The 27,836-nt window shown below is 39.8% G+C and overlaps 1 protein-coding gene across 1 annotated transcript in view; it reads left to right on the top strand.

The window, feature by feature from the left end:
* The first annotated feature begins 138 nt into the window (after nucleotides 1–138).
* ppfibp2b (PPFIA binding protein 2b) overlaps nucleotides 139–27,836 on the top strand; it is a 93,752-nt gene continuing 66,054 nt past the window's right edge. The window contains exons 1-3 of the mRNA XM_084733284.1: nucleotides 139–304; nucleotides 24,027–24,128; nucleotides 27,607–27,815. Of these exons, the coding sequence (XP_084589410.1) occupies nucleotides 24,047–24,128; nucleotides 27,607–27,815 (291 nt within the window). The 5' untranslated portion in view covers nucleotides 139–304; nucleotides 24,027–24,046. The remainder of the gene's footprint in view (nucleotides 305–24,026; nucleotides 24,129–27,606; nucleotides 27,816–27,836) is intronic.

Raw genomic sequence — 27,836 nt, 5'->3', positions numbered from 1 at the left:
CAGATATCCGCCCATTTACAAAAATTTCCAACATGAATCCATTACCAGGCAGTTGAGCGCAGGAGATATTCCGAGGGGCCCATGAAGGCATCATGCCTATCACATGGCAGGTGATAGTTGAGGAAGCTCTCTCCTCAGTACAGCGCGGAGTACAGACGAGCTCAGACTACACCTGCATGTGTGTGTGTTTTATGTGTGTGTGAGGGGCGTGTGTGTGTGTGAGTGTTTGTGTTATCTTCAAGTTTCACCCGCAAACTAAATTAAAGGATTTAGTTCGATAAAAGCACCAGAGGAGCCTCATTTCGTAAGTACTATAACTGCATGAAGCTTATTACTCAGCTCCAGTACTCTATAGACTGAGCTGACTGATGTCAAAAGTGTCATATAGATCTTTTATTTTTGGATTTCATACGAATGTTATAGTGACACTGTACGAAATAAGTGTGTAATATATATTATTTATACACTTATATATAATATAAGTGTAATATAGCTTAAAAGTCCCAAAAAGTTTCAGCTGAATAAATGTGAATATTTTTGAGGTTCTTTACTCTTCTGTGACTGTAAACTGAATATCTTTGGGTTGTGAGTTAAACAAGACATTTGAGGGCGTCATATTGGGCTGATTGACATTTTTCACCTGTCTCTGACATTTTAAAGCCAGAGAGAAATCGAGAAAAATCGGCCGATTATCAACCATGAAAATAATCATTAGTTGCAGCCCTATTATGGACAAAATCAAATATCACAATAGTTTTTACCAAATACCAAATATTTTGATATTGCGTCTGTGATCTGTATTGGTGCTTTTACAAAATATTAACACAGTGAGATTTTTCAGTGATCATCATCAGTAATGTGGATATAATGCTTAAGTGGATAAAGGCAAATAATAGAAACCATAAAACAGGAAAGGACAACACTTTTGCTATATCACAATGTAATGATATCCAAAATCAAAGATGATATCTGCACTTATATCACAATACTGAGATAACATCGATACATTGCTAAGCCCCATCTATACTAATGCTTGTACTAGAATATTGCTGTGATGTTGCTGCAGGGATGTGGTACACAATAGTGAGTTTATTTATCTCTTATGGTCATCCTACCATAAGTATTTCAAATTGCTCGTGTTATCATTTCTGTAACAGTCATGCAGTGTAGCGTTTATAAAATAAGCATACTGTGTAATATTTAGTATGCACTTTTATTTCTTAGGCGGCACTTTTTCCACATAACGGCAAATTTGACTTGTGTGCGAGCAACATGCTTCAGGGTAGAAAACATGGTTCGTTCATTGTGACACTGGTGCCTCTCCGCTTGCTCAGTCATGTACTGTCAGCTTGGAGCTATTAAATGATGTTTAGTTGCACTGACACATGCTGTGTAATTGCAGATCATCAATTTCTGACAGCGCGAGTAAAGGGGGGAGGGAGGGAGAGAAAGAGGGGATGCTGATATGCTAATGAAATAATATCAAGGCTGATGTGTGGCTCCCCTCTGCTGAAGCATCTGCTGCGTCCAACTCTGGAGATAGTGCGCGCACACACACACACACACACACACACACACACACACACACTCACACACACACACAGAGGCATGCACGTGCGCACATGTGCACAAACATCACAGACAAGGGACTTGAGAGAGCTGAAGGAGCCTCCCGCCACTGAATACAGCAGGCCGGTGCCTCTTTTCTATTGCAAATCTCATTTAAAAGGGAGACAGTTGAAAGGCATCATTGCCGCCGTCGACAGTGAACTGATTAAGGCTGCTTTGGTTAGCACTTGGGTGGCATTAGCACTTAGAAACAACAGAGGGAGTAAAAACAGGAGCTGAAGTGAAGTGGCCCTAAATTTAGAACTTTATTATTGTAACAATTATAAAAGAGTTTGTTTTGACAGTGTTATTAGCCTACTTTGGAGTAGATTTTAGTGCTGTGCATGTATGCAAGCATGCATATGTGCACACACTGGATCAGCAGATGCTGGCACTCATCCTTGTGATCAAAGCTGCCTGTGTAATACCAAGAGTGGTGGTTTTCTCTGCAGCCATAGGTTCAGATGATTGCTCTATCAACTTAACCACTGCGCCTAATCACACCACTACTGTAGTTCACTGGAGGTAATCTGCTGTTCCATGATGTGCGAGGAGAGACCCAGGGATGAATAAGAGAAGAAAGAGAGATAATCCTCTAATAATCCTCTGCTTGCTGAGGGAGAGGAAGAAAAGATAGTGGCAGCGAGAGAAAGAAAAAATGAAACGACTGCCGTTTATTAGAGGTTATCTTTGGTTTTCTGTCAAGGGAGGAAAAAAGGGAGGAAAGGAAATGAGAAAAAGGTGGGAGAAGAGCAGAGGATAGATGCTACACAGACTACAGTCATATTCCTTTCAGAGAGAAAAAGAAGAATAGAGAGAAAGTAATGGAACGGATTAGGATTTTTAATTTTATTTTTTTTATACATTTCTTTGCTTATTCAACAGTCCACACCACATCAACACAGCACACAAGTGGGTGAGAGATGAGTTAAGGGATTAGCGTGTTAAAGGGAAGTACTGTGTTGGTGGAAGTGCTGAATAACCTATATAAAAATATGCAAATATATTATTATATCACCATGGAGTGTCATGGAACTTCACAACAACTTTAATCCCCTTATTCAGTGTGGTTTCTGTGTAGCCTGTGCTGTTTGTGTTTGAGTTTTGGCGCTCTCTCTTAAAAGATCCAAGACTCTTGTTCTTTTAGGGAAGGAGCAGGTTCCAGTGTTCAGGAAATCAATAAAAGAAGTAAGGGGGATCTTTATAGAGTATACAGCAAAATAACCTTATATTGTCTGTAAGACACAAAGGTGTAGGTTTCAGAAGTAGGAAGTTTGCGGGTTTTTACATCCCCGAGTAGTGCCTGCAGGGATTCCCCTCTGGCTGCAGGTACAACTGGCCAAACTGGAGCGAAAAAAAAGTCAGGTAATCCTCTGCTGCTGCTGCTTGTAAAGCTTAGTGTCTGTGAATTCACTGTAACACTTGAAAGTGACCGAGATGAACATATAAAACATTTTTATCAACTACTCTCCTCTTTCCTCTGGCCAATAAACAAAAAACGCCTGCAAACACATCTGCAGGCAGTCCTGTCAGTGTGGATGCTGTGGAACAATCTAAGCTCTCCCCCTGATCAGTTTCGGTAAGGTGGTCTCATACATCCTGCTGTTAACTTTTGCCTAAATTTCCTCAGCCACCATCATCTCTTCTCCCATCCTAAATGACAGCAAATATAATATAAACCTGTTACTGGATAGCAATAAATAGAGTGCCTAAGTCACATTCTGTGTCACTGGAAGGGGTGTGACTTAGGCACTATTTATTGCACTCTACATAGATTATGTTATCATATATAGAATAATGTAGTTGAATGACATTGGCTGGATTAGAGCAACATGTTAATGGTTAAGATAACCATGTATATTATATTGTAGTGTGAATGACATGATGGAATTATACATGACTTTTCTTTATTTTGGTATCTGCATTAAATCTCTAAATTCTGGCATCGCCATCGGCCATTGAAAAACTCACGCTGGTCGACAACTGCTTTAACTTGTGACTGTTTTTGGAGATTGGTTAGTGGCTTTAAAGTCTGATACATGAAGCTGACAGTAAGAATTCTTGTAAAAGTCACTTCAGTCACTTTAAAACACTTCAAACCTGTTAATCCAGTATCAGGTCTAAAGAGTGCTGCATGTATTCCTCAGGAGCATAAAGTAAGAAGTGCAAATAATGCAGTAAGGAGTGGATGAAGGTAAAGACCACAGGGATGGATGAAGGACAGGTGGAAATGTAGACTGGCTGGATGTAATGGTTTACAGGTCTTATTACTCACTGAATTCACTGAATTCTTTACTGTTTTTTAATAAACTTAAACATATTTTCAGAATTCACACCATTACAGACAATGACAATGGTTGATTGATTAGTCTGTGACACAAAAAACTAAACTTTGAAACAAGCAAACAACAAAGTGGCACTCATCTTAGTCTTTCTGCTGAAAGTGATGGATGACAGGGGTGAGGGCAGGAAGCATCGAAATGGCAAATAAAGATGGAAAGAAGGGAAATTAGCCGTGTCATTAACAAACAAGTGGAGGATAAAAGCTTGTATTATTTGATTTTGTTTCCATTAGCTCTTATTTTGCTGTCTGACAAAAACGGAGTGATTGTGAGCCTGTTAAGATGGTGTAGCCCTTCAGGAGCAGAGCCAACTTTATTAACACACATCACAGTTGTGAAATAATGTCTGCTTTTCAGCATCAGCTTTTAAAGATTGCGACCAGCAGTAGAATGCAAATATTTATGTACTGAATATGGCAATAACCAATCATGTCATGCCATTATTCACTATGTACAGTAAATCTTATATGCAAGTTAATTCTTCAGTATTTTCTCCTTTAAATATCACACACTTGACCTTTCTCTAAAAAAGTGGGGCATGTGTGCATGCGCAGCAGTCAAACCTATCTATGTTTGACTCATCAGAAACAGTATTCAACAGATGAAGTGACAAGCAGAGGAGAGAGAGGAGGTGAGGAAGGAAGAAAAGAATAAGGGCGATGAAGGAGAGAGGGCAGGAGTGAAAGCATGCAGGGATGGTTTGAGGAAAGAGGGTGGTGATACGGAGGGAGAGGTCAGTGCTGGATCGCAACTGGGAGTGAGGAGAGGTGAAAGGAACGAGGTTTTAACAGGTCGATTTCCACCAAAGTTGCTTTTGTAAAATTTTGATGAAACACTAATGTAAACGTGCCTTATGGATAGCTAAGTAAATTTTTAAAAATGGCTCGATTTAAATACTTGTCTATGCAGAAATCAGGCAACAGCATGGTCATGTGACGCCTGCCACAAATTTTATTTTTGACGGGTCAATCTTGCTGTCACACACAAGTCCGGAACACAGCCTCTGATTGGCTGACAACTCATGAGCACAGCTTCTAATTGGTCCACAGACTCGACCCAAGCCATCTTTGGATTGTCATCAACAACTATATTAAAGATTGAAAACCGGATAAATAACCACAGAAGACGTCGGGTGCTGGATTTATCACCATGGATTTGTTTTTCCACGTCTCCAAAAAAGACGCTGCAGTTCAAGGCTGGATTACAAAGCTTCTGAAGGGGATGCAACTGCACCGAGCTGATGTTGTAAAGGTATTGAGAAGCTGCAGCATTTATTACCAGACACACTGTAACCTGACAGTATGCTGCAATGAACTTCAATAACATAATTATTAAGGGAGTAACTGCCATCCCGCAGGAATATGTGACTTTGTCACAGCGGTCAGAAAAAATCCATACTGCCACAGCTCTAGGAACAGCTAATTGTTGCTCCAGGCTCTCAACTACAGTTTAGAGTTGCATGGACATTTTTGCATTTGAATATTGCACAATGCTTAAAATATTTGTTGCTGCTGTGACCGCATGGTCCCATCTCCTCTTACTTACTCACAGTACTGTCTTCTTTTTGTCACTTGTCTCATTTTCTACGTCCATTGCCACGTTATGTTAATCTTTTAATAAAAATCAAGCATTTTATGACCTCAATGTTGGGTTACTTTTGCCTCATGGTATCAAAACTGACACTGAATATTGATATTTTTTAAAGTACTGTGTGTGTCTTGATCTGGTAACCCTTTGGTTCTCAAGCCACGTCCTTACAGACTGAGCTGCTGCCGCTTCTTAATTGGGAGAGTTTGCTGCTTTATCCATCTCTTGTGATAGTAACCTGAATAGCTTGATGTTTTTTTGCCGGACAAAAGCAATTTGATGATGTCACCTTTGGTTCTAAAGGCCCTGCAGACCTGTTAGACATCTTCCAGGACTGCAAAGCTGTATACTTGCTTCAATGCTGAATTCTTTGCTTGAATCAATGACATCTCCATCATCCATCCCTAATTCTCACATTATTTCCACCCACCAGCAACCGAGCAGAGAGCTGATTAGCCACAATAACCAGTCACATTTGAGTGTGTGTCTGCAGGGCCCTTAAAATAATGTGATCAATTGGACATCGATTGTTATTGGCCAGTGTTCAGTAAAAATATGGGATTGGGAGATCAGGATTAATGCTTTGTAGCCGCTGATGGTGAAAGTAGATTGAAGGTGCAAAAAACTCGAGCCAGTTCTCAGCTGTATTTACTCCTGTGCTACAAAGATGTGCACCTCATCATACAGTATTTTAACTTAGACCGGTACTGATAATCACCCCAGGAGACAGGTTTGATGTTAATATTTGATGTGGATTTGTTTTCAGAGTATTATTTGTCTCAACTGGGTGACTGGTTTCTGTTTGGGTTTCAGTATAGGATCCTCCTGTTTTATTTCAGGAATTTATAGATCTTCCTTTTGAGAAAGTGTCGCACACACACACACACACACACACACAGAGTTAACAGAAATTCAGGAAGCCCAGATGAGTGTATTACCAATCGTTTAATAAAAGGAGATATATATCTCATTTTGAGAGGAAATTGTTCAATTTCCTTAAGCAAGAAGGTTTCTGTGCACAGATAAGATGTCTGAATTTGGATAAGAATGAGATGTAAATGGTATCAAAGCTCTGAATATTTATGCCAGTCACTTGCTTTTCTGGTTTAGCTGAAGCCTGTGGATCCGAGGAGACATTAATTCACATTCCCCTCCTTCAGATCAAAATGAAAACCGAAAGCGAGCTTTTATTTGTTTGATTGTTAGTCTTCCTAGGTGGAGTAGTAGCTTCTTTTTGCAGACTGTTGTGTGTTCCTCTGTGCTGTGGAGGAGTGGGACAGCACTGATGAGGTGTTCTCTTTAAAGCTTGAGATCTGCATCGGTTCAGCTGAAAGCCGTCCCTGCTTCTTGATGACATTTACCTGAGACCCTATCGAATACGAGCAAACGCAGCCTATGCTTATGTCACTGTAACATTATCCTGTAATAAGATCTGTCTCTGTTCTTGTCTTGTTAACAGGTCATGACTCTGACTCCGTAACTCTAGTCTCCTGTAGCCAAGGTGCCGGCCTCTGAGGTGTAGCGCTTCACTGTTTTGTCCCGCTCTACATGCTTGGCTGTCATTGCGCACATAGAAATTTTTACCCCCCTGTGAGCTTGTGTTTAGTTTTTTTTTTTTTTTCTTTTTTCTTGGGGAAAATTCCTCTTTTTAGACTGAATCTGGATGCAAGCTAATGAGGATGCCGGTCGACTGCACTCACAAGGCTGGCGGCCAAAATCTTTGAGCCCCATCTGACTCCGCTGGCAGAGCATAAAAAAGTTCATGGTCCCAGTTGGTTTCCTCCACTGGGGCTCCAGCAGGAGGTCGCTGTGGCATTTACCATTATTGTTACTTTTGCATGCAGGTCCTGGTCTGGTTACTTTTGTTGAATGTACTTAAGATGATCACCTGCCAAAGACATTTAGCTCAGCATCTTGCGCTTTCATGTACAGTAAAATAAAGGGAATTTAACAAGTTTTTGGGAGTTTGGCCTGATAATGACAAAGGTGTGCTTTATTTTGAAAAACTGAAGCCTACCAAATCCTACCAAATTTTACGCATAAAGGTCAGTGAACTTGTCAGAAGGAGCACCTCTCAGCCTGCGAAAAAGGTTGTATAGTGTCTTCTGCTGCTCTTGAGGAGGTAAAAATGATTAATAAAAAAAAATAACCCAAACGATGACATCAGCATGAACTCCACTTGGGCCTGGAGACAACAAATTTACAGTCAATTACTGTGAGCGAGTTGGAAAGACGTGGGCATTTAGGGAGTGTCAAAGGAAATTATGTTATTAGTTCCATTATGAGAAATGAGTATGTTCAAGGATTTTTTAAACTTAACCCAGAACAAAAAAAAAATCTGGATTTCTCGTCTCCTGCTGCTTTGATTTTTGACCTTATTTCGGTGCCGTTTGTGAGGCTCCTGGTGCAGTTTCTGTGGAAAGATGAGATGCAGGTTAAAAGCCTGAATCTTGAATCTTTGTCCAGATTTGATTTTCTGTGGTAAAAATAATGTTGACACTTGAACATAAATTATATTAAAGTTGTCTCACATTGATAAATTTGTGCCAGCTTTAGAGGTTGAAGAAGAATTCCCACTCTTTACTGAAAGAGCAATGCACAAAATCAGTATTAGTATAACATTAGGAGATCAAGTATTACCAGCATAATGTACTTATGTATAACAGCCTCTCATAATACTTTCAGATAGGCTTAGGTTTTATCTATTTTTTCATACCGTTCTGCCGTTTTATCAGGATATATGGTTGTAATGTCAGTTAGATTTGCTTTGGTCAGACCAATGGAATATTAAATCATCCATCTGTGCTCACTGCATCTGAGCTTTATTTACCCTCAGATGTGAATAAACTGTGGGTTTTTCCGGCATGCCCCCTTCAGAAGCAGAAAAAAGTTCAGGCCCCCCCATCCCACAGTTATTATCAATCATTAACAATAATTTGGAAAAGCAGCTGATAAAAAAGAATTTAAATGTTGAATTTGAGTGAAATTTAGGTCAGCATCAAAGCATCAGCAAACACTTGCTTGTTTATTTCCTCTACATAATTCATATTGATTCAACTTTGTTTCAGTCGTTATTTCTCCTGTGGTCATCTGCACCACCACCCCCCTGCAGTGGCCCCGCGCCCCACAGGGATGCCCCACCCATCTCTCTGTTATCTTATCGGCTGAAAAAAATCCATATCATGCATCCCTGATTGTAATGTTGCTGGTCAGGTAATCCCAGCATAGTCGCTACAGCCATCAGGCGAATGTAATGGTGTGAAAAGAAAACCTAAATTAGGTGGAGTAGATTTACAAAGTTGCATAAATGGATATTAAAAAGTCAGTAGTAGTAGTAGTTTTGCACAATATATAGTGATATATGAGAGTACGCACATCCACATAGCACGTGTGCCTGTGACTCCCATGATGCTTTGCTGTGTCATCTCATCAGCTTCAACACATGGCAGAATGAGTCCACTGTCTTACTCTCCAGTTCATTACTCTCCATGGCTCCCATTGGCTTTTTCCATCCCAGCTAAGTGCTGATTGGTTAGTCCAAGCTGTCACACGGGGTTGTGACTGTCTTTAATGTGTATGTATTAAGTGGTGTTGACATGTTGTTTTTACAGCACTGGCTTGCTGACACTGGTCTCTGAGCGCTCTGCTGGTTTCTACGCCGCAGGCCATGTCAGGGCTTGAAAATGAACCGGAAAATAAAATCTGCATCTGCTTTGAAAAGACAAAACTATGCGTCCTCTGCACAGCTGTACTTTCTGTTCCAGGTGTTGCTCAGAATGAATCTGTTTCTTTTTTTTTTTCCCTTTTTTTCTGGGCCAGTGTTTGGAGAAAGGAAAAACGGAGATTCAATTTTAGTTTTATTATGACGCTAATAAATTATTAGTGTTAATTCTCTTTCTTCAGGCAAGAAATTTATGCAACGAAGCTTCTCTGCTGTGATTACTGTCCAAGAGTTGTAAAGAAAAAACATTGAACAACACTGTTCCAGAGAAGAGGAAGGACAAAAGTTTTAGCCTTTATAACCTTCAAAGATACAGGATGTCTTCTTGGCGTTTTATCTTCAGGGAAAGATAAGATGATACATCATTGGTAAAGACTTCTGAGCCATCTCCTTGTACATTATTCGTCCTATACATGTATGATAGTAATTACATTTATTTCCTTGTGGTTTTACAGTTGTTTGTGTTGTTCATGTGTTCCTTAACAGTGTGATTAGGAGGCCCTTTGCATTTAGGTTCATGCAAGTGATGAGAAATACACAGATGTCATATGTAAGACTGATTTTTTTAACCTCATGCTGAGAATGCTGCCAGAAACTTCTTACCCTGTTTTCTCTCCTCAGCTTTTCTACAGTCTTATGAAAGAAAACATGTAAATAGGACCAGTGGCTTCACTGTAGTTTTAAAATTCACAGCATTCACAACAGTAAAAATCTGAAGTGAATTAACTCTGACACGCACATTTGCACCTTTGACTGGTAACAAATCATTTTGACAGTCCTGACTTTTGAGGGGATAAAAACAGAAAGAAAGAACAAAAAAACTTCTGTGCAGCGACGGGTGTGCATTTAAATGTAGCAGCCTGTAGCTCCTTCACACTTTTCTATTAATTTTCTCTTTTCTCAATTTCTTATTTAAATCTGTTATTTATTTATTTTTTAGTTTTATTGCTGAAACTCGTATCACCTATGACAGAAATACACTCATAGGCATTGGAAAATAAAGCCTGGGTTTGGATTAAAGATCATCCGGCCTCGAGGCGATCAACAGATGCAGTCAGCATCTTTCGAACATGCAGCCAGATCAGCTGGGGGCATGATCGTATCATGATAATAAATAATCTTGAATCCTTGAAAACAAAGAAAGCTATTGTAGCTCTTAGCTGTGTTGCACCAACAGCTTAAATTTAGCCTCATGTGTCACACCACATCCTAACAAACAGCAAGCAAACTCCAGCTGATAGTGAACAAGAAATTACCCAGATACACTACGAGCAATGCCACAGCAACACCATTTTTGATTTCTCCCTCTAAGTTAAGTTTAAGTTACTTATTCATAACTTGCATCACTTTCCTAAGTCAGCCTTGTTTCTTTGTAGTTGAGGGACAGTATATTTACTCCTCGACTTCCCTCCAAACCTCCTCCTTTTTTAGGATATTCCCATGGATCATATAAGATGTTCTGCTTCTCAACTTCACAAATAAGTCTCTTGTCGTCCATAATGACCGCTAACTGAAGGGGAAACGGAGACATCAAGATGCCTGAGTTGGTTTTGACCAAAGGAAATAGGCTGAAGTAGCAGCAAGCGCGCAAAACTTTGAAAAACAGAACTATGACAAGTGTTTTTTTCAAACAGGCAACACGTTGCTTAGCCTGTTCACTGACACACGGACTGGGTTTAGACATCTTCACTGGAAAAAACAATCTGTTTGCTTTTTTTGCTTCCAGTTAGGAAATGATGTCAGAGTATAAAAGCGCCCTACTAGAGGCATGGCTTGTCGAGTTAAGTTATGAGACAAGAGTCAATAGTATAAATATCTCAACAACAACAATACAAATGTCTGTTAAATAAACTGTGGTAACTTATTGTTCTGTGGTGAGTGACTGAGTAGTGGTAGCATGTTCCTGGTTTTAGCAGTTAACTCACCCGCTGCAGTAGTTTGCTTATCGCTACATTACCAGGCTTCTAAAATCACATATTTTGCATGTGGATGAACGTCACTGAGACACTTGCTGCTCTTCACGTATCAAAAAATTTGAGTGTAAAAGAGACCCGACTGTACTATTTTGGATGTTGTCACTCTTTAGCTGAAATACTTTAACACCATGCAAATGAAAATGTGATTGAGACATTAAAGAACACAACTTTTCAGTTTTGTGCAAAGCATCATACATCTGCCGTGCTGAAGATGGTGCCAGAATTGTGTGATGCTGACTCTGCACATTGCCAAGCACGTGGTTTAAAATACACAAGGAATAATAAACAGTCCAAGACTTAAAACCACAGAACTTGGGAACCGGTGCTGTACGCACCTGAGGCGGTTATTGTGTTCTACCTGACAAACCCGCTCCCGCTGCTGCCGCACAGTGCTCTGCATCTGTGTGTGAATGTGTGTGACAAAGCAGTGCAACCTCTCTTGTCAAAGTAATTTTACTCTGGTCATCACACACACACACACACACACACACACACACACACACACACACACACACACAGACTCACACTTCCATGTATGTGACCAAACTAACGATCATTTGTTAGTGAACTAGTGTGATGAGGTGGAAGAGCTAAATTTAGTCCTAAGGCTGGTTTCACAAAGGTATTTTAGACTAGCCTCTAGTGTTAGACTAGTCTTTATTTTGTTCATAGATTAGAATATTGCAAGTTAGACCATGACACAAAAATAAATACTAACTGTAAGACAAAAACAATTACACTCTTTTTTCCAAGAAAAATGTCCCTCTAGTTGTTGAATTCATAGAGCTGAACAGTCACTCAGTCAGACAATTTTGAAAATCCTCTCAGTTTACCCAGAATTCAGTGTACCATAGTTCTACTAAAGATCAAAACAGTTTGGAGCAACAGATGATTTTAGCTGCCTATCTGAAGTCTGACCATCTAAATCTAAGCCATAGTCAAAGTTTGTATAAAAATCAACTAAACCTCCTGCCACTGATCTGTAGAAAATGACATACTCCAAAAATATCCATACTGTGAGAATCAACATGTACAGTCACTACCTATCGATTTTAATGTTGACAGCATTTTGATTTTGCTCATTTGATAGACTTTGTTAAAAAATTAGACAACATTTAACATTAAGAGACATCTTGTAGAAAATATCAAAATGAGGTATTGAAAATAAGTATAGTTTTGGTATCTTCAGGTGGTGTTTCAGCAGCTCTTGAATTCATGAAGACAAGTTCATTTTTATTTATCTGCATTAAATTCTCATGTTCTGCTCACAGTCTGAGCAACAGGCTGTCATAGGCCTGATGAGAGACCAAACTGCTGTCATCCTGCTAGTTTGGTTGACCATCATGTTTTCAGACCGGCATTCCACTTACAGCATCATGTGTTTCAGATTTGTATTTTGTTTGTGCTCTTGTGCGCTTTGAAGTGATGGTTTGTAACCATACAGTGGCAAGTAATTCCTTCTTGGTTCAATTACTCCACTGCGCTTTCAGATCTACACTGTAGAGGTCAGGCAGAAGCGCTTAATATTATTTTCTCCAAAACCCGTGTCATAACCGTAGACAGCAGAAAAAGTGGTTACAACTTCCAGGTCTGAAAAGTGAAGCCAATGCAAAAGGTGCCTGAAAACCTGCATTATTCCTAGTGGCCAGCAGGGGGACACTCCAGTGGTTACAAAAGGAAGTCAGATTGTACAAAGTCTATGATGAAAATAACTACTTCTCACTTGATTTATTACCTCAGAAAACAGTTTATTAATGAGTTTAAGGTCTCAATCGCTAGATTCAAGTCTTCGTCTATGCAGCATGGTTTTCATTTTGTAAATTACGGTCCCATTTAGAGTAAAACAGATGATAAAGCAGGGTATGTGTCAAGATTCTGTTACAATAAATTAAAATGTTTTCAGAAACATAATTTAGAGTACTGTTTAATTATATGAGCTATAGTAATATGAGAAGGATTGCAGCACCAGCTCCATGCTCTCACCGATACTGCGCATGCTCCAGTTGCAGAAAACTCCTGTATTGCCAAATTTAGTTTTCAAAACAGTTGTCTACAAACCAATGGGTGATGTCACAGTGGCTCCGCCCACTAATCTGTTGTCATAACCAAATTCACACTAGTGAACATGCACGTACTAGAGACTGAATAACTTCCACATTCATTTACGCTGCCTTCATATCTGCTTATATTGTTAAGTTGTAATAACAGTGATGCTTGAGAAAGCCACACAGCTGGCTGATGTGTCTTTATTGTAAACTAACATGTTAGTCAAGCTCTAAGTTTTATTGTTAACACTAACACTAGTTGCTCGACTACTTAGAGAGAGCTGGTAAGAGTGAGAGCAGTAGACTTTCAGGCTGAACTTAAGGACAGAGCAGGGAACATCCTCATCTTAAATGTCAGTGGTCCCGTCGCATTGATGTTAATTGGTGAAGAATCTGGTGTTTCTTGTTGGCTTGGCTCCGCGCACACACACACGCGCACACAGAGTTGTATTTACCCTGTGTGACAGGAGGGCCTGGGGGGCTTAGGTCTGGCCTGTAGCTGGTGACACTAATCCAAACAGGCTAAGCCAAATGAGGAGGAATGGTAAAACTCACACACACAGACACACACACCCCTCTGTGTGTGTGCGTCTCTCTTGTGTTTCTCTGTGTCAATGTTTAACCCTTCTTCTCAACCGTACATGTTCGCATACATTCTGGCATTTCCTGTTCTCACAGTCCCGTCCCAGTAGTTGCACCTTGTGAGGGTTTTGGTGATGCTACAGTTTCTAATGTCGCAGCTTCCCACTTTGAAAAAGAATGTCAGCTTTCTGTAGATGTTTGACAAGCAGGTACCCTTAATAATTAACATGTTGAAGCCCCCGACGCTACTTGTGTGTTATTGATTAATTCTGATAAAATGTTTTTGTCCTGAGCTTTTCTCAGCGAGTTAAAAGCTGGTTTTGGTCACTGAAGGTAGTGTTTTGCTTTGGCGTGACACTCTTACGTAACTGTGGATACTTTTTGGAGGAGATTTCAACATTTGCATATGTAATGTATGCACATCCAAATGTCTTGGCCAGGTTCTGTATATATGTGAACACGCTGGAATAATGTTCCCAACCTTCTGTTCCTGTCAGGCAAGTTAGAAAACAAACTGGACATGGAACATTTTCTCTTCATAGATTGCAACTGTTACCGGTTCACTGCCTCACTTCCCTAAAGTTTCCCTTTGTGTTATAATCAAGGATGCAGTGAAGAGTGAACCACCTTTAAATTTGCAAGAATAAAAAGTAAAAGAAAATCTTCCACATAAAAATTAATAACTGTTCCATTTGAGATGTAATAGCCTCAAACCGTCAAGAATATATTTTCACAGTCCTTTAGTGAAGCTATAATATTAAGCATTAGAGTTTAAATTACTCTGCATTTATTTTATTAGTTCATGTATATAGTTTATGTTCATTGAAAATGTGCCACATTCTCAATGAAACAATTAATGTGTTAATGGACTTCAATCAATATTAATTCTTCTCTTTAGTTTGTAATGCTGCAGGCTGATTTTACCTACAAAGCAGGATGGAGATTTCAGTTTTATATATTTATAGTATATACACTTTTATATCAAATAATAAAGGGGATAGACTTTGTGCTGAAAATCCTTTTTGCTCGTGCCAAAGAAAATCTCTGAATCAGTTGGTCAACAGGAAATCAACTTCCAATAATTTGGTAATGCGTTAGTTTATCAAACAAAAGTATCATATGTGAGGATTTTCTGCATTTCTCTGTTTTGTATCATTGTAAACTGACTATCGTTGGAGTTTGGACTGTTGGTCAGACAAAGCAACCAAAGCAGAAATAGTCAGCCTGGGCTCTGGGAGCTGTGATGGACGTCTTTCACTGTATTTAGGCCAGTGACAGCCGTGCTTGGAGGCGTTACGTTTTCGGGTTGTCCTTCCCGTTCTGATCGCGATAACACAGGAACATCTGGAGGGAATGTCTTCAACCTTGGGACAACATCCACTTAGACTCAACAGTGGAATGATCAGAATTTTTTGGTGGTTGTAAGTCAAATGCCACAGTGACCTTAAAACATGGTTTTGGCCATAATTGAGGAATTTATTGCAAAATTACACACAAATATCTACTAGGATAAAATGATGAGGTGATGACATTTTATATCCAAAAGGTCAAAGGTTAACTTCACTGTGATATCATAATGAGGTGGTAATTGTAGTCTGACATTTTATAGATGAAAGCACTGAGTGGTTTAATTAAAAGTAATAACTCGTCAGTGGATTTTGAACATAACCATTTGTTGCAGCCCTGCTAGTGTAAATCATGTTCATACTGGTTATTTTTGGGTTAATTTTCCATAATAGAAAAGGCCGCATTCACGCGGACTTTAGCCCTACGTGGAAAAAAACACAGCTGTGTAGTTTGTTATCGATGATGATAAATTAAAGCAATAATGAACCAATTTCACAAAAAACTTCAAAAGTTAAACTAGTAAAAACTTAACTTTGCTGCTGCTATTGGGAAAAAAATGCAATGTTTCCATGCTAACATAGCCTAGCGTACTTTCCAAATTCAGACTAGCTACTCCAAACCAGTTATTCTTTCCTTTGTCACAAACACATGAAAAAAGGAGTCTTTGCCAAATGCAGAATATTTTCAGTGTGGTGAGTTCCAGTTGGTTTTGACAGTAAAAAAAAAAAAGTCACAATCGCTAATAAGCACAGCTCATCCCATATTGTTTTAATTGATTCATTGTTTTATTTTTGCCTTCAGGGCGGCTCTGCCTCTGTGAAACGTTTGTAGAACAAAAAGCGTAATCTGTCCCGAATTAGCTGTCAAAACATTTATCATTAAAAGAGTTTCTCTGGAGCTTCTCCACCGACCAGATGAATGGTGGGCTGACATCGGGGAAATTAATGCGACAATAAGTATGTTTTACTGACACGCAGCCCAGTTGTGCGTGCCCGCGTCCCTCCATCCTCCTCCGATTACAGTAAGTCAGCTTGATGATAAGTAATAAGCTCTGCTCTTGATAATAGTCCAGAGGCTAAGTGTTGTACATCAATCCGCTCAGTGTCAGCTCATATCAGCTCTGCTGTTTGCCTTTGTTGGAGGAGCGCTGCCTTGGGTGAAATCTCTTTACCACTGTCTCTTTAAAGTTTATCTCCTCTTCACTTCTTTGGCTCTTTATCTTTCTGTCCCTGCGTGTTCTATATGTTACTTTCATACAGCATATTTAGTTGCATCATGTTTTAATATTTGAATGTTGGTCATCATTACATCCCAGACCCAAAGTGAGCTAAATGCTATTAAAGGTCAGTGCGATCAAAGTTCTTTTATAGGTTCAGTCTATTGATCTTAACTGTTGGTGCCTTTGGGTAAGTTGTTACACTGATTATTACTATCCTCAAGCTGCTACAAGAATGTGGTTGTACTGGATACCAGGTGTGAATGTGTGTATACTGTAACAACTGTGGTTGTGATATAGTTGCTCTGACTTGTTTGTTGGTCCTCTACCCTTCCTGTGGTTCTGCTAGTTTACACATGGAAAGACCAACTCAGTCTTGGCTGTCTGTATTGTTATTGTGTTCAAGGATACACCCCTTGTCTTTGTTTTCCCAACTTTTTATCTCTAGATTTTTCCCATCTGACACCCTCTTTGTAACTTTTCATTGTATTGTAATTTATTGTACACGTTATAAGAAATAACATCAAGCAGATGGCACTTTGGATCTGTGAAAGGAGAAAGATTTGCAGCAATGTTTGAATGTTCACATTGCTGTCATTGACTGGAAGTCATGTGTTGTTTTGTGTTATGGTTCATTACCCTCAGACTGAGGGCAAAATAGATTACAGCAGAAATGAGAGCAGAAGTCAACTGGACCGTCAGAGAATAACACAGAACACAGTCAAGGAGAAATGAATCAGATTATATATGGAGAGAGAGCAGAAAACAGAGCCACGTTTTCCTTGAGAGAACTGAGCAGAGCAGAACAGAGTTGAATCAAATGCACTTTAGCAGGACTAAATAGGACAATAAAGAGCAGAGCAGTTCAACACAGAGCAGTACAGATGAGTGCAGCGCTGGGAGTCACATGAAACTATATATTCCTGCTCCCCCAGCAGCCATGCATCAGCCACGGTTCACAGCTCGCACACTCCCCACAGTCATACACTAGAAAAGATAATCTAACCAGTGTTCGAGCCCACAGACTTAGGTCTGAGATGATACTTTTTATAGCTTTTCTATCTCTTCTGTGTCTCTGTGTTGGGCTGGTAGAGATCCTGAGGAGAAAGTAGCCCACTTACAGAGAAATAATCTTACTAAATAAAAAAAAAAAAAGTTATGCTTCTTACTGTCACCGTCCCTGCCAGTTCAAGCTGAGGCGTTCACAAGCAATTTAAGGCTGTCTCAACAATGTGACGCAATATTATTGTATTTGTTCATAATTCAATATTTTGTCCTTTATTTTACCATGAATGTGTTCGTGTGCTGCATGGTTGACCTTAGTGAAACTCCAAACACAAACTGCGTCAGCATATGAAGCTTTTTGCAGACTATTATGTGAGAAACAGTTTCATCCTCAATTTTCCTGCCACAACAATTGGCCACCTCATCTGCTAACACAGCACAGCCTCCTGCTGTCACACTGATCCTTAATTATATGTTGGATAGTTTCTTGCTCAGCCTTATCTGTCAGTGAAACTAAATTACTGACGTATTTCTGCTGTATTACATCAATGATAAGCTGTTACAAAGAAACTGATGCCTTAGAACTTTCTGCAACCTAAATTTAGTTTTTCTTACCACTGATACTGTACATAAGTGTCTCAGTGTTGTAATATATATAATGAAATTTAAAGCTGCATTAATCAATTCATCGTTCAGTCTTTTTTATTATTACAATGATTCAAATGACTGCTTGTAATCTGGACGAGGTCACTTACAGCAATGAAACTTCTCCCTTTTGAAATACTGAGACAAATTTAATGTCTTTAAGCAAATTGTTTTGGTTTTATGGGCAGCTGTTTTCAACAAAACAACCCCCAAAAGACAGAATTAGTCACTAGTTGGCAGAATTAATGCTCAACTTTTTTTGATGACCAATATGGCCATTAATATTCTAATTAATTAAATTCCAACCATATGGACGTGCTAATCAATTTTATTCTCGCAAGTGGCTGTTTAATTCAGCGCTACTCACAGCATGCAGCAAGCTTCAAATATGCTATTTTTTATTTTAGATGTTTTATATGGTCTGTGTGGCGTAGTATTTCCAGGAATTTTGGTGTTGATATTTTCATCTGCCGGACAATGTGATAGCAGAAAAAAAAAAAGAAAAAGCATGTTCCAGCTAATTTAAACCCTGCTGGCTGATGAATATAGTGGAGCATCAGAGAATCAGATTTCCTTCTCAGGATTGTCTCAGACATATGTACAAAGCAGGTAAGTCTGCTAAGGTATTAGCTTTAACAGCTTCATAATGCAATAATATACCAGTGTTATGAATGGCACTTGAAATGTTTCATTCAGCGTGATGTATCACAGAAGAAATATCAGAGGTGTAATTAATAACATTATTAACAGCTGCTTTCCATTTAGGAGAGACAGTTACAAGGTTGTGCTCATGTGCATGTGCTGACTCACTGGCTAAGGCTTTACAGAACTGAGGCATCATTAATGTTATTAGTTACACCTGTGTGGGTCCACGGTGAAAACCTTGTTTTAACTTTGCCTCGGACAACAATCTGTGGCTCGTCTCCACAGCGTGCCGCAAGAAGACTTCTGACCTCTCGCTCAGGTATCATTTCACTGGGTTTATTTGTAATATTGTGTAATATTGTTTCTGTATATTTAACTTTGCTCCTCACATGTCAGCTGCTCATAGCCTCGGCCCATTCTGCACACTTTTCTTGAGTTCTGGTCGGAGATAGGGACTGATCAGACCATCACACAAACTACTTGCACACAAAGGCGATTGTGTCATTTGTCTTGCCGGCTGTAACTCAAGCAGGCCAAGCATTTGTCATTTGTGCTCCTTGGCTGTGGAACAACCTGCCTGAGGAACGTTTTCTTCTAATTTTAATTCTTAACTATTGAGGTACGCTGCACTTTATTTTTGACATTACACCTAAATCTGGTACTGCCTTACGTATTTTAAGTTTTATTGTGCAAGTTGTTGCACTCCTTCATATGTTTAACGTCCAGCTATGTCGATGTCTGTAAGCCCCCTCCACACACATGTACATTTAGGGCCTGTATATAAACTGTGACATACTAAACACAGGTTAATGGAAGAGTGTGCTTGAGAGGACACACTCAACTCTACAATGTTTGGCTGAATTTGAGAGAGGCTTAAATCGTTTTCCACACACAGTCTGCGCTTGTATTTTTAAAATCACATTTTGTTCTGTGTACCCTCTACATCACTTCACATACCCCTAGGGGTACATGTACCCCAGTTAGGGAGGGGGATTAGACAACCGTAATGGTGGAGCTGCACGCAGAGACAGGAATTGGCAAATCAATAAGGATAACAGCAGGCTGTTCAGCAGAAGTGTGTAATGAAAACAGGAGTTGTTTACAAAAGTTTGCATGTTCGCTAAAATAGTTGTTTCTAGAAGTTTGACAGCTTGTGCCGAGCAACAGGAGCAGCGTGGAGGAGTAATGAAGAGCAGTGCTGCATGACAGTAATGTACTGAGGCCTGGTGATGGTCTTGATGAAGCTAATCATCAAGCTGATAGCAACACAGCCACTTGGCTAATGAACAGTGAGATAGCCATAGCTTGTGAATGGACGCTTGCTGTCAGCTGTGGGCAGCTGACCGCACGGACACACATCTTCCCTCTCCACTCATCTCTTTCTCTTTCCTCTTCTTTCCTCCCTGTCTGTCCGTCTCTCTCATACAGGGATCTCTGTGTGGGTGGAGTTGGACTGAGACTGGAGGTGAGAGGAGGTGAGAGGTTGGTGTAACACACTGCTTTGTTTTCTGTTCTCGCACACACACGGCAGTACATGGGAAAGATCTCTTGATAAGGTTATTTGCATACAGGAGCCTAGCAGATGTCTGCCATTTCATCACATGGTACGTTCATGGATAATTGGACTAGAAAAGTGAAGCATAAGCGAACCACCTGAGTTTAAGTGCGGCACTGGAAACTATATTGTGTTTTGGTGTTTGAAAGTTGAAGCATCATCAGTGTTTATTTTTTCTGTCTGTTCTAAAAACTGCTGATTCTCAACAGAAAAGGACATAGTGTTGGACTGCAGGCTGCTGGATTTGAGGATCTTTAGTTTGTGGCTTATTTGCCTCAAAGCAGGGGGCAGGGAGTGTGTGTGGGGGGGTTGGGGTGCGGGTGAGGGGGTTAGAAAGGTGCTGATCCATCATGCATTGTTGTCAGCAAACTCTGTCAACGTGGAAACACGGCTGACATGCTTGTTTGAATGACACGTGAAGACTGACAAATCTTGTTTGCTTCAGATTGATTCACATAAACTCCAGATGAAATGGCTTGACGAGACTTCTGCATTATGGCATATTTCTGAGTGAAACCGGGTAGGCAGACGGGCCATAACTTTTGGGAAGAATTTGATTTAAATCTAGAAAAAGTGGCTGTGTCATAACTCAAGTCTTATTATCCCATTAGAGAAGAAAACAATTGGACTTTAACTTTACCAACTGGCCTTTTTTTGGCATATGTTGTTAAATAAGTGCAAAATATGACAGGCATGTGATCTAGAAGGGTTAAAAGGCTTTTTTTCCATTTAACTTTCCATTAACTTTCAGTATTGAATAAATTATTCAGCACTGATTGTTAAACTGAATGATGTACCTGCATGTCAGTACTTTTGGGAAGTGTATGTGCTGTCTGTTCAAAACAGTCATCGAAACCTTTCTTTCTCACTATCCAAAGTTTAGACATGACAGGATTTGATACGTCCTATCAGCACCTGATAACGTTTTTTTGTTTTTTTTTCCACTGTTTGTTAAGTCGTCCAACAGATTGTGCAGAGAGCCAGCTTCCCTTTTGACTCAGGAGAGAGAGAGACCTGTCATGTCAACACTGAGACGGGTGTAGCTGTAAGAAACAGGTCACATATTGTCGTGTTTGACAAACTCGTTTTTCTGGAGTGTGTCTCTCTCTTCCTGGGAAAAGGCGTGTCTGTTTCTACTGCTACCAAGACATGAATGAGAAATCAAGGAGCTCAGAAAATGTGATTTAACCTCAGGAGACGATCCTTTCATTCAGTTTAACAGGGATTCATCGTGAATACCTGTCTGCATAGAATGAAAACAATGACATGATTATTGAGTGAGGAATTATTATTATTCAGAGAGAGAACTTCTGGCACTGGTATACTACAAGAGCTATCATATTATAATTGTACTTTAATTCTTTGACTCAACAGTGACTACATACTAATATAATGTTTTTTTATATTAACATATTAAATAAACTTAACTGTTAACGCTGTATTTCACTTGATTTGGCAGTTCCCAAATCAACAGTGGCCCTGAAAGCTCAGTGCACAGCAACTTCATAAAACACATGCAGATATGCAAAACCGAAGTAAATGAGAAAATTCTCACCTGTTTGACAATACGTGCACAGCATTTAGAAATAAAAAAAACCCTGCAAAGTGAGAAAACAATCAAATGCAGAAACATGCTGCTAAAATATAATGTAGCTAAAGAACCAAAAAAGCATCAAAATGTCGTGTTAAAGTGAAAAATTTCAATGAAAAATCTGCCTCTGAAACAGTTCATTCATTCATCCATTCTTTAGGCATTTCTTAGCCAAGATTTAATCCAAGATCACGAGGAGATCCAGAGAACATTACGCACAGACACACCCTCGCCATTCACTCACCGTCTTTCCCACAAGCACACACACAAACCCACTTCCACACACATAGCAGTTGTACGGATTGTGCAATACGGGAGACGGTGTTGCTGTTTGTCTTGTCAGGTCTGCTGGAACAGGACAGTAGTCTCTGTATCAGCACCTTTACATACACAGAGAGTCATGAAAACCCCACAATTTCTTTGCTTATACACATGTGTGTGTGTGTGTGTGTGTGTGTGTGTGTGTGTGTGTGTGTGTGTGTGTGTGTGTGTGTGTGTGTGTCTGTGAAAGACAAAGGCGTTGTTGTCCTGTTGAGGTCAACTGTTGTCACAGTGCTGTTGAACAGAGTCAGTCTGTCATAGTGTCTGAATGGTGCCGTCACCCTCTGTCTCAACACGACTAATACTGAGCCATTTGTAATTGTTAACAATAAAATTACCAGACTTTTTTTTTTCAAAACACACACATGCATCATGGAAGCAGACACGTCTTTTGATTGAAAAATGGGAGAATCGTGATGGTACCAGAGTTGTAATGACAGCATGTTACTGTAAGTCCACTGACTGTGTTTAATACAGATTGTCAGTGTCAGCTGTCATGATGAGTTGTGGCTGTGAAACTTAGTGCTAATGTAGATGAGCATTAGGCTGCTCTGCAGGGGGGTTTATGCTCCCAAGGCGTCAGTAGATTACATCACTGTCCTTCCCCTTGATTTCCGCATGTTGATGTCTATTTGTCTGTAAGTCAGCGTGACAGCGTAACAGAGGGATGACGAGGGCCTTGAAGGAGAGATGACAGAGAAAGGATGAGCGGCAGGCAAAGACAGGATGACAGGAGGGGAGGATGGGTGCGGTAGAAGGCAGGGAACAAGGATGGCAGGGGATGAAGGGGGGGGGGCTAGAGGCGGTGATGATGGATGAAAAGTCAATCCTGCTTCGAGGAATTAAAAATATGCGTGTGGTTTTGCGAGGCTGTGCATGTGAAATTGCTCCTGGCTATGTATACGCTTTATTCTTGCCTGCAGAGGTGGTTTTCAAAGACACGGGTGCACATACGGGTTACGTGTAGAAAAATAAACAGTGTGATATTCAATACTAGTGGAAAAATCCTCAAAACTTTGCAAATAACCAAACCTGTTGCATGAAGCAGAATTCAGGAATTTGGAAATATTTGAACTTTTGGGCCTTTGTTGGTGACCAGTAAAAAGTGCAACAACATCAGTAGAATGTAACACTTGCTTGTTCTTTTAAGTTATTTTATTTTATGATCATATGGTAAATTTATGGTCATTTTATGACCATATGTTACATCTGTAACAGTATAAAAAAAAAGTTTGCCCTTTTAATCAGCACCACCTGCATTAAAAACATCATAAAAATTATTATCTTCAAAGATAAACATTATCCATGAAACATCATCATGTGATGTGACGGAAAAAAATATAATTCTGTTCTAATCTAACCGTCAACTTTGCCATCTATTTCCAGCTGCAGAAAATATTCCATTAGAGATCACTTACATGTTCTCCTGGTATGAATCTTTCAGTTAATCAGAACAAATATAGATAGTGTAACTGTTAACAAAGTTTCCTATACATACATAGCTAAGCTGGAATTGAAGTGTGCATGCAGAGCAATGCAGAGGTCTCGTTGTTGAAATGTATCATTCTAGGGACATATTTGTGTGCTTGTGTTTTTGTTTCTGAGTGTTTGATTCTCAAAGCTCATAGATGGTTGCTAAGTAAATGAGATATTATCCATACTGGATTAGAGTTGGTTACAGCATCTACATCTCCACACCTGATTTATTGCGTCTCCATGCAGGACAGGAGTGTCCACAGAGTGCATCACCAGCTCAGTCCATAAATTACCGTATATAAAAAGACAACGTGCAGTAAGTTGCTAATAAACCCCATTTTCTTTTTTTTTTCTTTTACCACAGATCAGAACACCTGAGATCTGATGCTTCCCGCAGTCACCATGGAAACAGAGGCCAGTCACATGCTGGAGGCGGCGCTGGAGCAGATGGATGACATCATCGCAGGTAAGAGCTATAAAGCAGCGGTGTTGTCTTTGTTACATGGGAGTTACTGATGCGGTCTTGATTTTGAGAAGTTGGCAGTGCTGGTTGTAGCACTCGAATGAGGTCCTGTAGCTTGTTGGTCACAAAAAAACTACGGTAGTTGTCTGATACCAGCAGGTTAATATGTGGTAAACTAGTGTACTTCACCTGAGACACTGCCTCATTTTCTCTGTTAATATGTGTGTGAGTGTTACATGCATGTGTATGTGTGAGTGTGCTTATGCGTGTGTAACTGGGGTCATGTTTGCTGCCACCAGTTACATGCATGTGCGTATTTGCGTGTGCATTCGCGTTGTTGCGGGTGCTTTTGTGTGTGTTACTGGGGTCATGTTTGCTGCCACCAGTTCAGCCCTGTCCAACAAGATTCAACTAGTTGGGTGAATGTTTAATGTTGTGCACTGACAGTGCGTGGGAAAACAAAGATTGTGCAGAGCAAATGATCTCTTCAATCACAGACGAAAGGACAGAGAGATGGAGACAGAGCCTGGGGACACTGGCTTATTGTGAATACCTCAAAATAGAATGTTTTCTGTGATTGATAATTACCAGATGTGTGAAAAATGCTGTTTTTGGCGGGGGTTCCCCTGCACAGGTCAAGGATTGTGTCATTTCACCCTCACAATCAACATACCAGACAAAATACCATATAGCGAAACTGAACAAAAGCTGGTTTACATCTGAAGCTCATCAAGTCGCTGCCGTATGCCAAAAACACAGTGACCTCATTGAGTGCTCTGTGTTTGCTGTTCCGGCTCTCAGTGACCGCAAATAGAAATACATTAAAAATCCCATTAGCGATAACATCAGTCAATCACTAACAAGGAAATTAGAGACACTTATCAACAGAATTTAGATATGTTGGTCATATTGCATTCCACAATCAACAGTTCTTTTGTCTCTGGTTAAGCTTCTTGCAGGAATACTAGTGAAAGCTTCCCACTGGTTCGTGACTTTGATAATGGTATTGTTGTTGATATGAGAGCAGTGACTGCAAGGCTTCATGTTATGAGAAGCAAGCAGTGAATAAAACTTCAGATACAGGCCTTGTTCCAGAGAAAAAGGGCTGAGAATGCCTCTGAGATCAGTGGGAGTGCACTATTAGTTACAGCTCAGACAACATGGACAAGCAAAGATGTTTCAAATAGTGTACAAGATGTGTATGTATGGAGCAGGACATGTTCCAGTTCAACAATAAACAAACTGTGTAATGCAGGCAGTGTTTATAACATATCTTTGTGAAGTTCATTACATAGTGTAATGCATATTTAAGTGAGAGTAAAAATACAGACCTGGAAAGAGTACAAGTACCACAAAAATGACTTAACCACAGTAACGGTAGTAGTTGTAATTTGTTACCTCCACCCCTGCTCTCTACCAATATATAAACTGATACCAATATAAAAGCAGCAGCAAGCTGGTGTTGGCCAGTATATTCCACAGGTTGATTTTCTGATTGGACATGTTCGTTCACATGTGTCACCATCCCATCAATTTAGGTTGAAATCAGTCTAAATCCTAGGTTCTCAAACTGTGGTACGTGTACCACTGGTGGTATGCGAGCTCCCTCTAGTGGCACATGAAGTAATGTCAGACATATTTTTCTAAATATGAAATAAAATAATTTAAAAATGTATAACACTATCAAAATGTCTCAAAATCCATAAAATATCAGATTACTGAAATGCTTAAATCTGAGCCTGCTGTAGTCATGATTATGTGTGTGTATATGTCATCCATCCGCTACTTACAAGCTAAACTGTGACGGCAACATAATAAGTACATTTAAAATAAAGAGAATGAGACTGAATGCTTGAAAAACACTGCAATCGTGGCTCCAAATGGGAGGAGTGCAGCTCAGGATGAGCATATTTTAAGCAGCCGTGCTGAAAATGAAGCGGACGACAGTGAACTGAGCACGAGAGCTAGTGGCTACTTAAGAAGCGCCGGTGAAGTGTTCGCTAAGCCTGCTGGCACCAATCGACGCAAAACACTTAGGTGGTACTCGGAGAGCTCAATATTTCCTGAGGTGGTTTTCTGGTGTAGTAAGTTTGAGAAACATGATGTAGAAGGTGATGTTTAGAACACATTGCGCAATAATTCAAAATAAAAATAAACAATAATTCCCCTCAAATGAGTTAAAACTAAAGTAATTAACCTGTTTTGAAAATGTAAGGAAAGTAAAGTTCCTAGTAAAATACAGATACCTGAAAGATTTGCTTTTAGTATTTGTATTTAGCTTCTTCCCATCTCTGAGAGGCAGTAGCTTCAAAGACACAAGCTCTGTGGTGTTTAGTGGCTTGAGCTCCATAAGAATTAAGTTTATAATTTTTTTTTTACCTATTTTGATTTTGACCCATATAGGAACATTATACAAATCTCACTTGCTATATTGTATACATCTGTGTTTAAGAGGAGCACCCCGGTATTTTGCCTATGCAGCAGTAGTGTTCTGTAGCTGGTCTTAACCTTTGACATCCCTGTGGAAGAAATTGTGATCACAGTTATCTCAGAAATGTATAACAGGTCTCCAAACCTGCCAAAAAATAGAATAGATAGAACAGAATAGGTTGTCAAATAGATAACCTCTGATCCTACTACTTGTTTTATATCTGATTGTACCAGAGGTGGCGCTGTAGTTTTATCTAGACCACATTCACAGAGTGTGAGACATATTTTCGTCTGTGTGCCCTGGCACAAACACGCTGAAATCTGCATGGATGGATGGAGAGATGAATGAGGGAATGAGTTCATGGTCGTGTTTGTTTCTATATTCGCATTGTGAATGCTCATGTTCACTTGACTTCAACCAGCTAAAAGTTATTTGTTTATACAATGTGCAGTAAATGCAGCATTGAGTTAGTGCACAGTGTCTCACTGTCACTGCTGATCACTTCATGCTTTCTGAGACTGAGAGATAATATTCTTTTGGACTATTTAATCTTTACAGTGTTAATCCCATTACTTAGAAAGTATCTTCTGTATTGTGTGCATGTACACAAAGACTTATCTTTCACTTCTTCACTTATTCTCAGGCTATGTTGCACAGAGATATTTAAGCAGAGCTTGTTTTCATTATGTGCTCTTTATTAATTTTGGACTCCATATACTGTATGGAGGCACTGTAATGTGTGGCTGTTTTTCATAGTCATAATTATTTGAGTGCATCCAGATGTGTATGTGTGTGGATCTGGGCCTTACAGTGTGTGTGTGTGATTGCTAGGGAAATGATCCAGGTGACACATGGACATTTTGGAAACATTCAGGAGGATTTAAGGTTCTGATTAATTCTGCTTTCGTAGTGTTCAAAGCTCCGTTCTAGGTCTTCTCGCAAATTGCCTGATAATACACCTAATAGATTAGGTTCGTATTGTACATTTCAGTTTTGAATAACGGTGTTAATAATCTCTCTGTGATTAAGTAACTGTCTGCTCCTCTGCAGGTTCGAAAGCAGCAGCGGTGGAGTTTTCTAACAGCATGTATGACCTGGGTTCTCCCGTCAGCGCTGGTCCGCTGCAGGTCGTTCAGTTGGCTGAGGACCTCAAACTTGCCTTGGAGCTCCAGCCCAACCAGGAGGAGAGAGACAGCCTCAGAACACAACTTCCTACAGAAACGGCTCAGGCTCTCATAGACTGGCTGCAGACCGGAGCTGTGAGTGTATTCTGTGCTAAG

Source organism: Lutjanus erythropterus, chromosome 13 (genome assembly GCF_056507025.1).
Source record: "Lutjanus erythropterus isolate fLutEry1 chromosome 13, fLutEry1.hap2, whole genome shotgun sequence".
Lineage (NCBI taxonomy): Eukaryota > Metazoa > Chordata > Actinopteri > Lutjaniformes > Lutjanidae > Lutjanus > Lutjanus erythropterus.
This window is presented reverse-complemented; position numbering and strand designations above follow the sequence as displayed.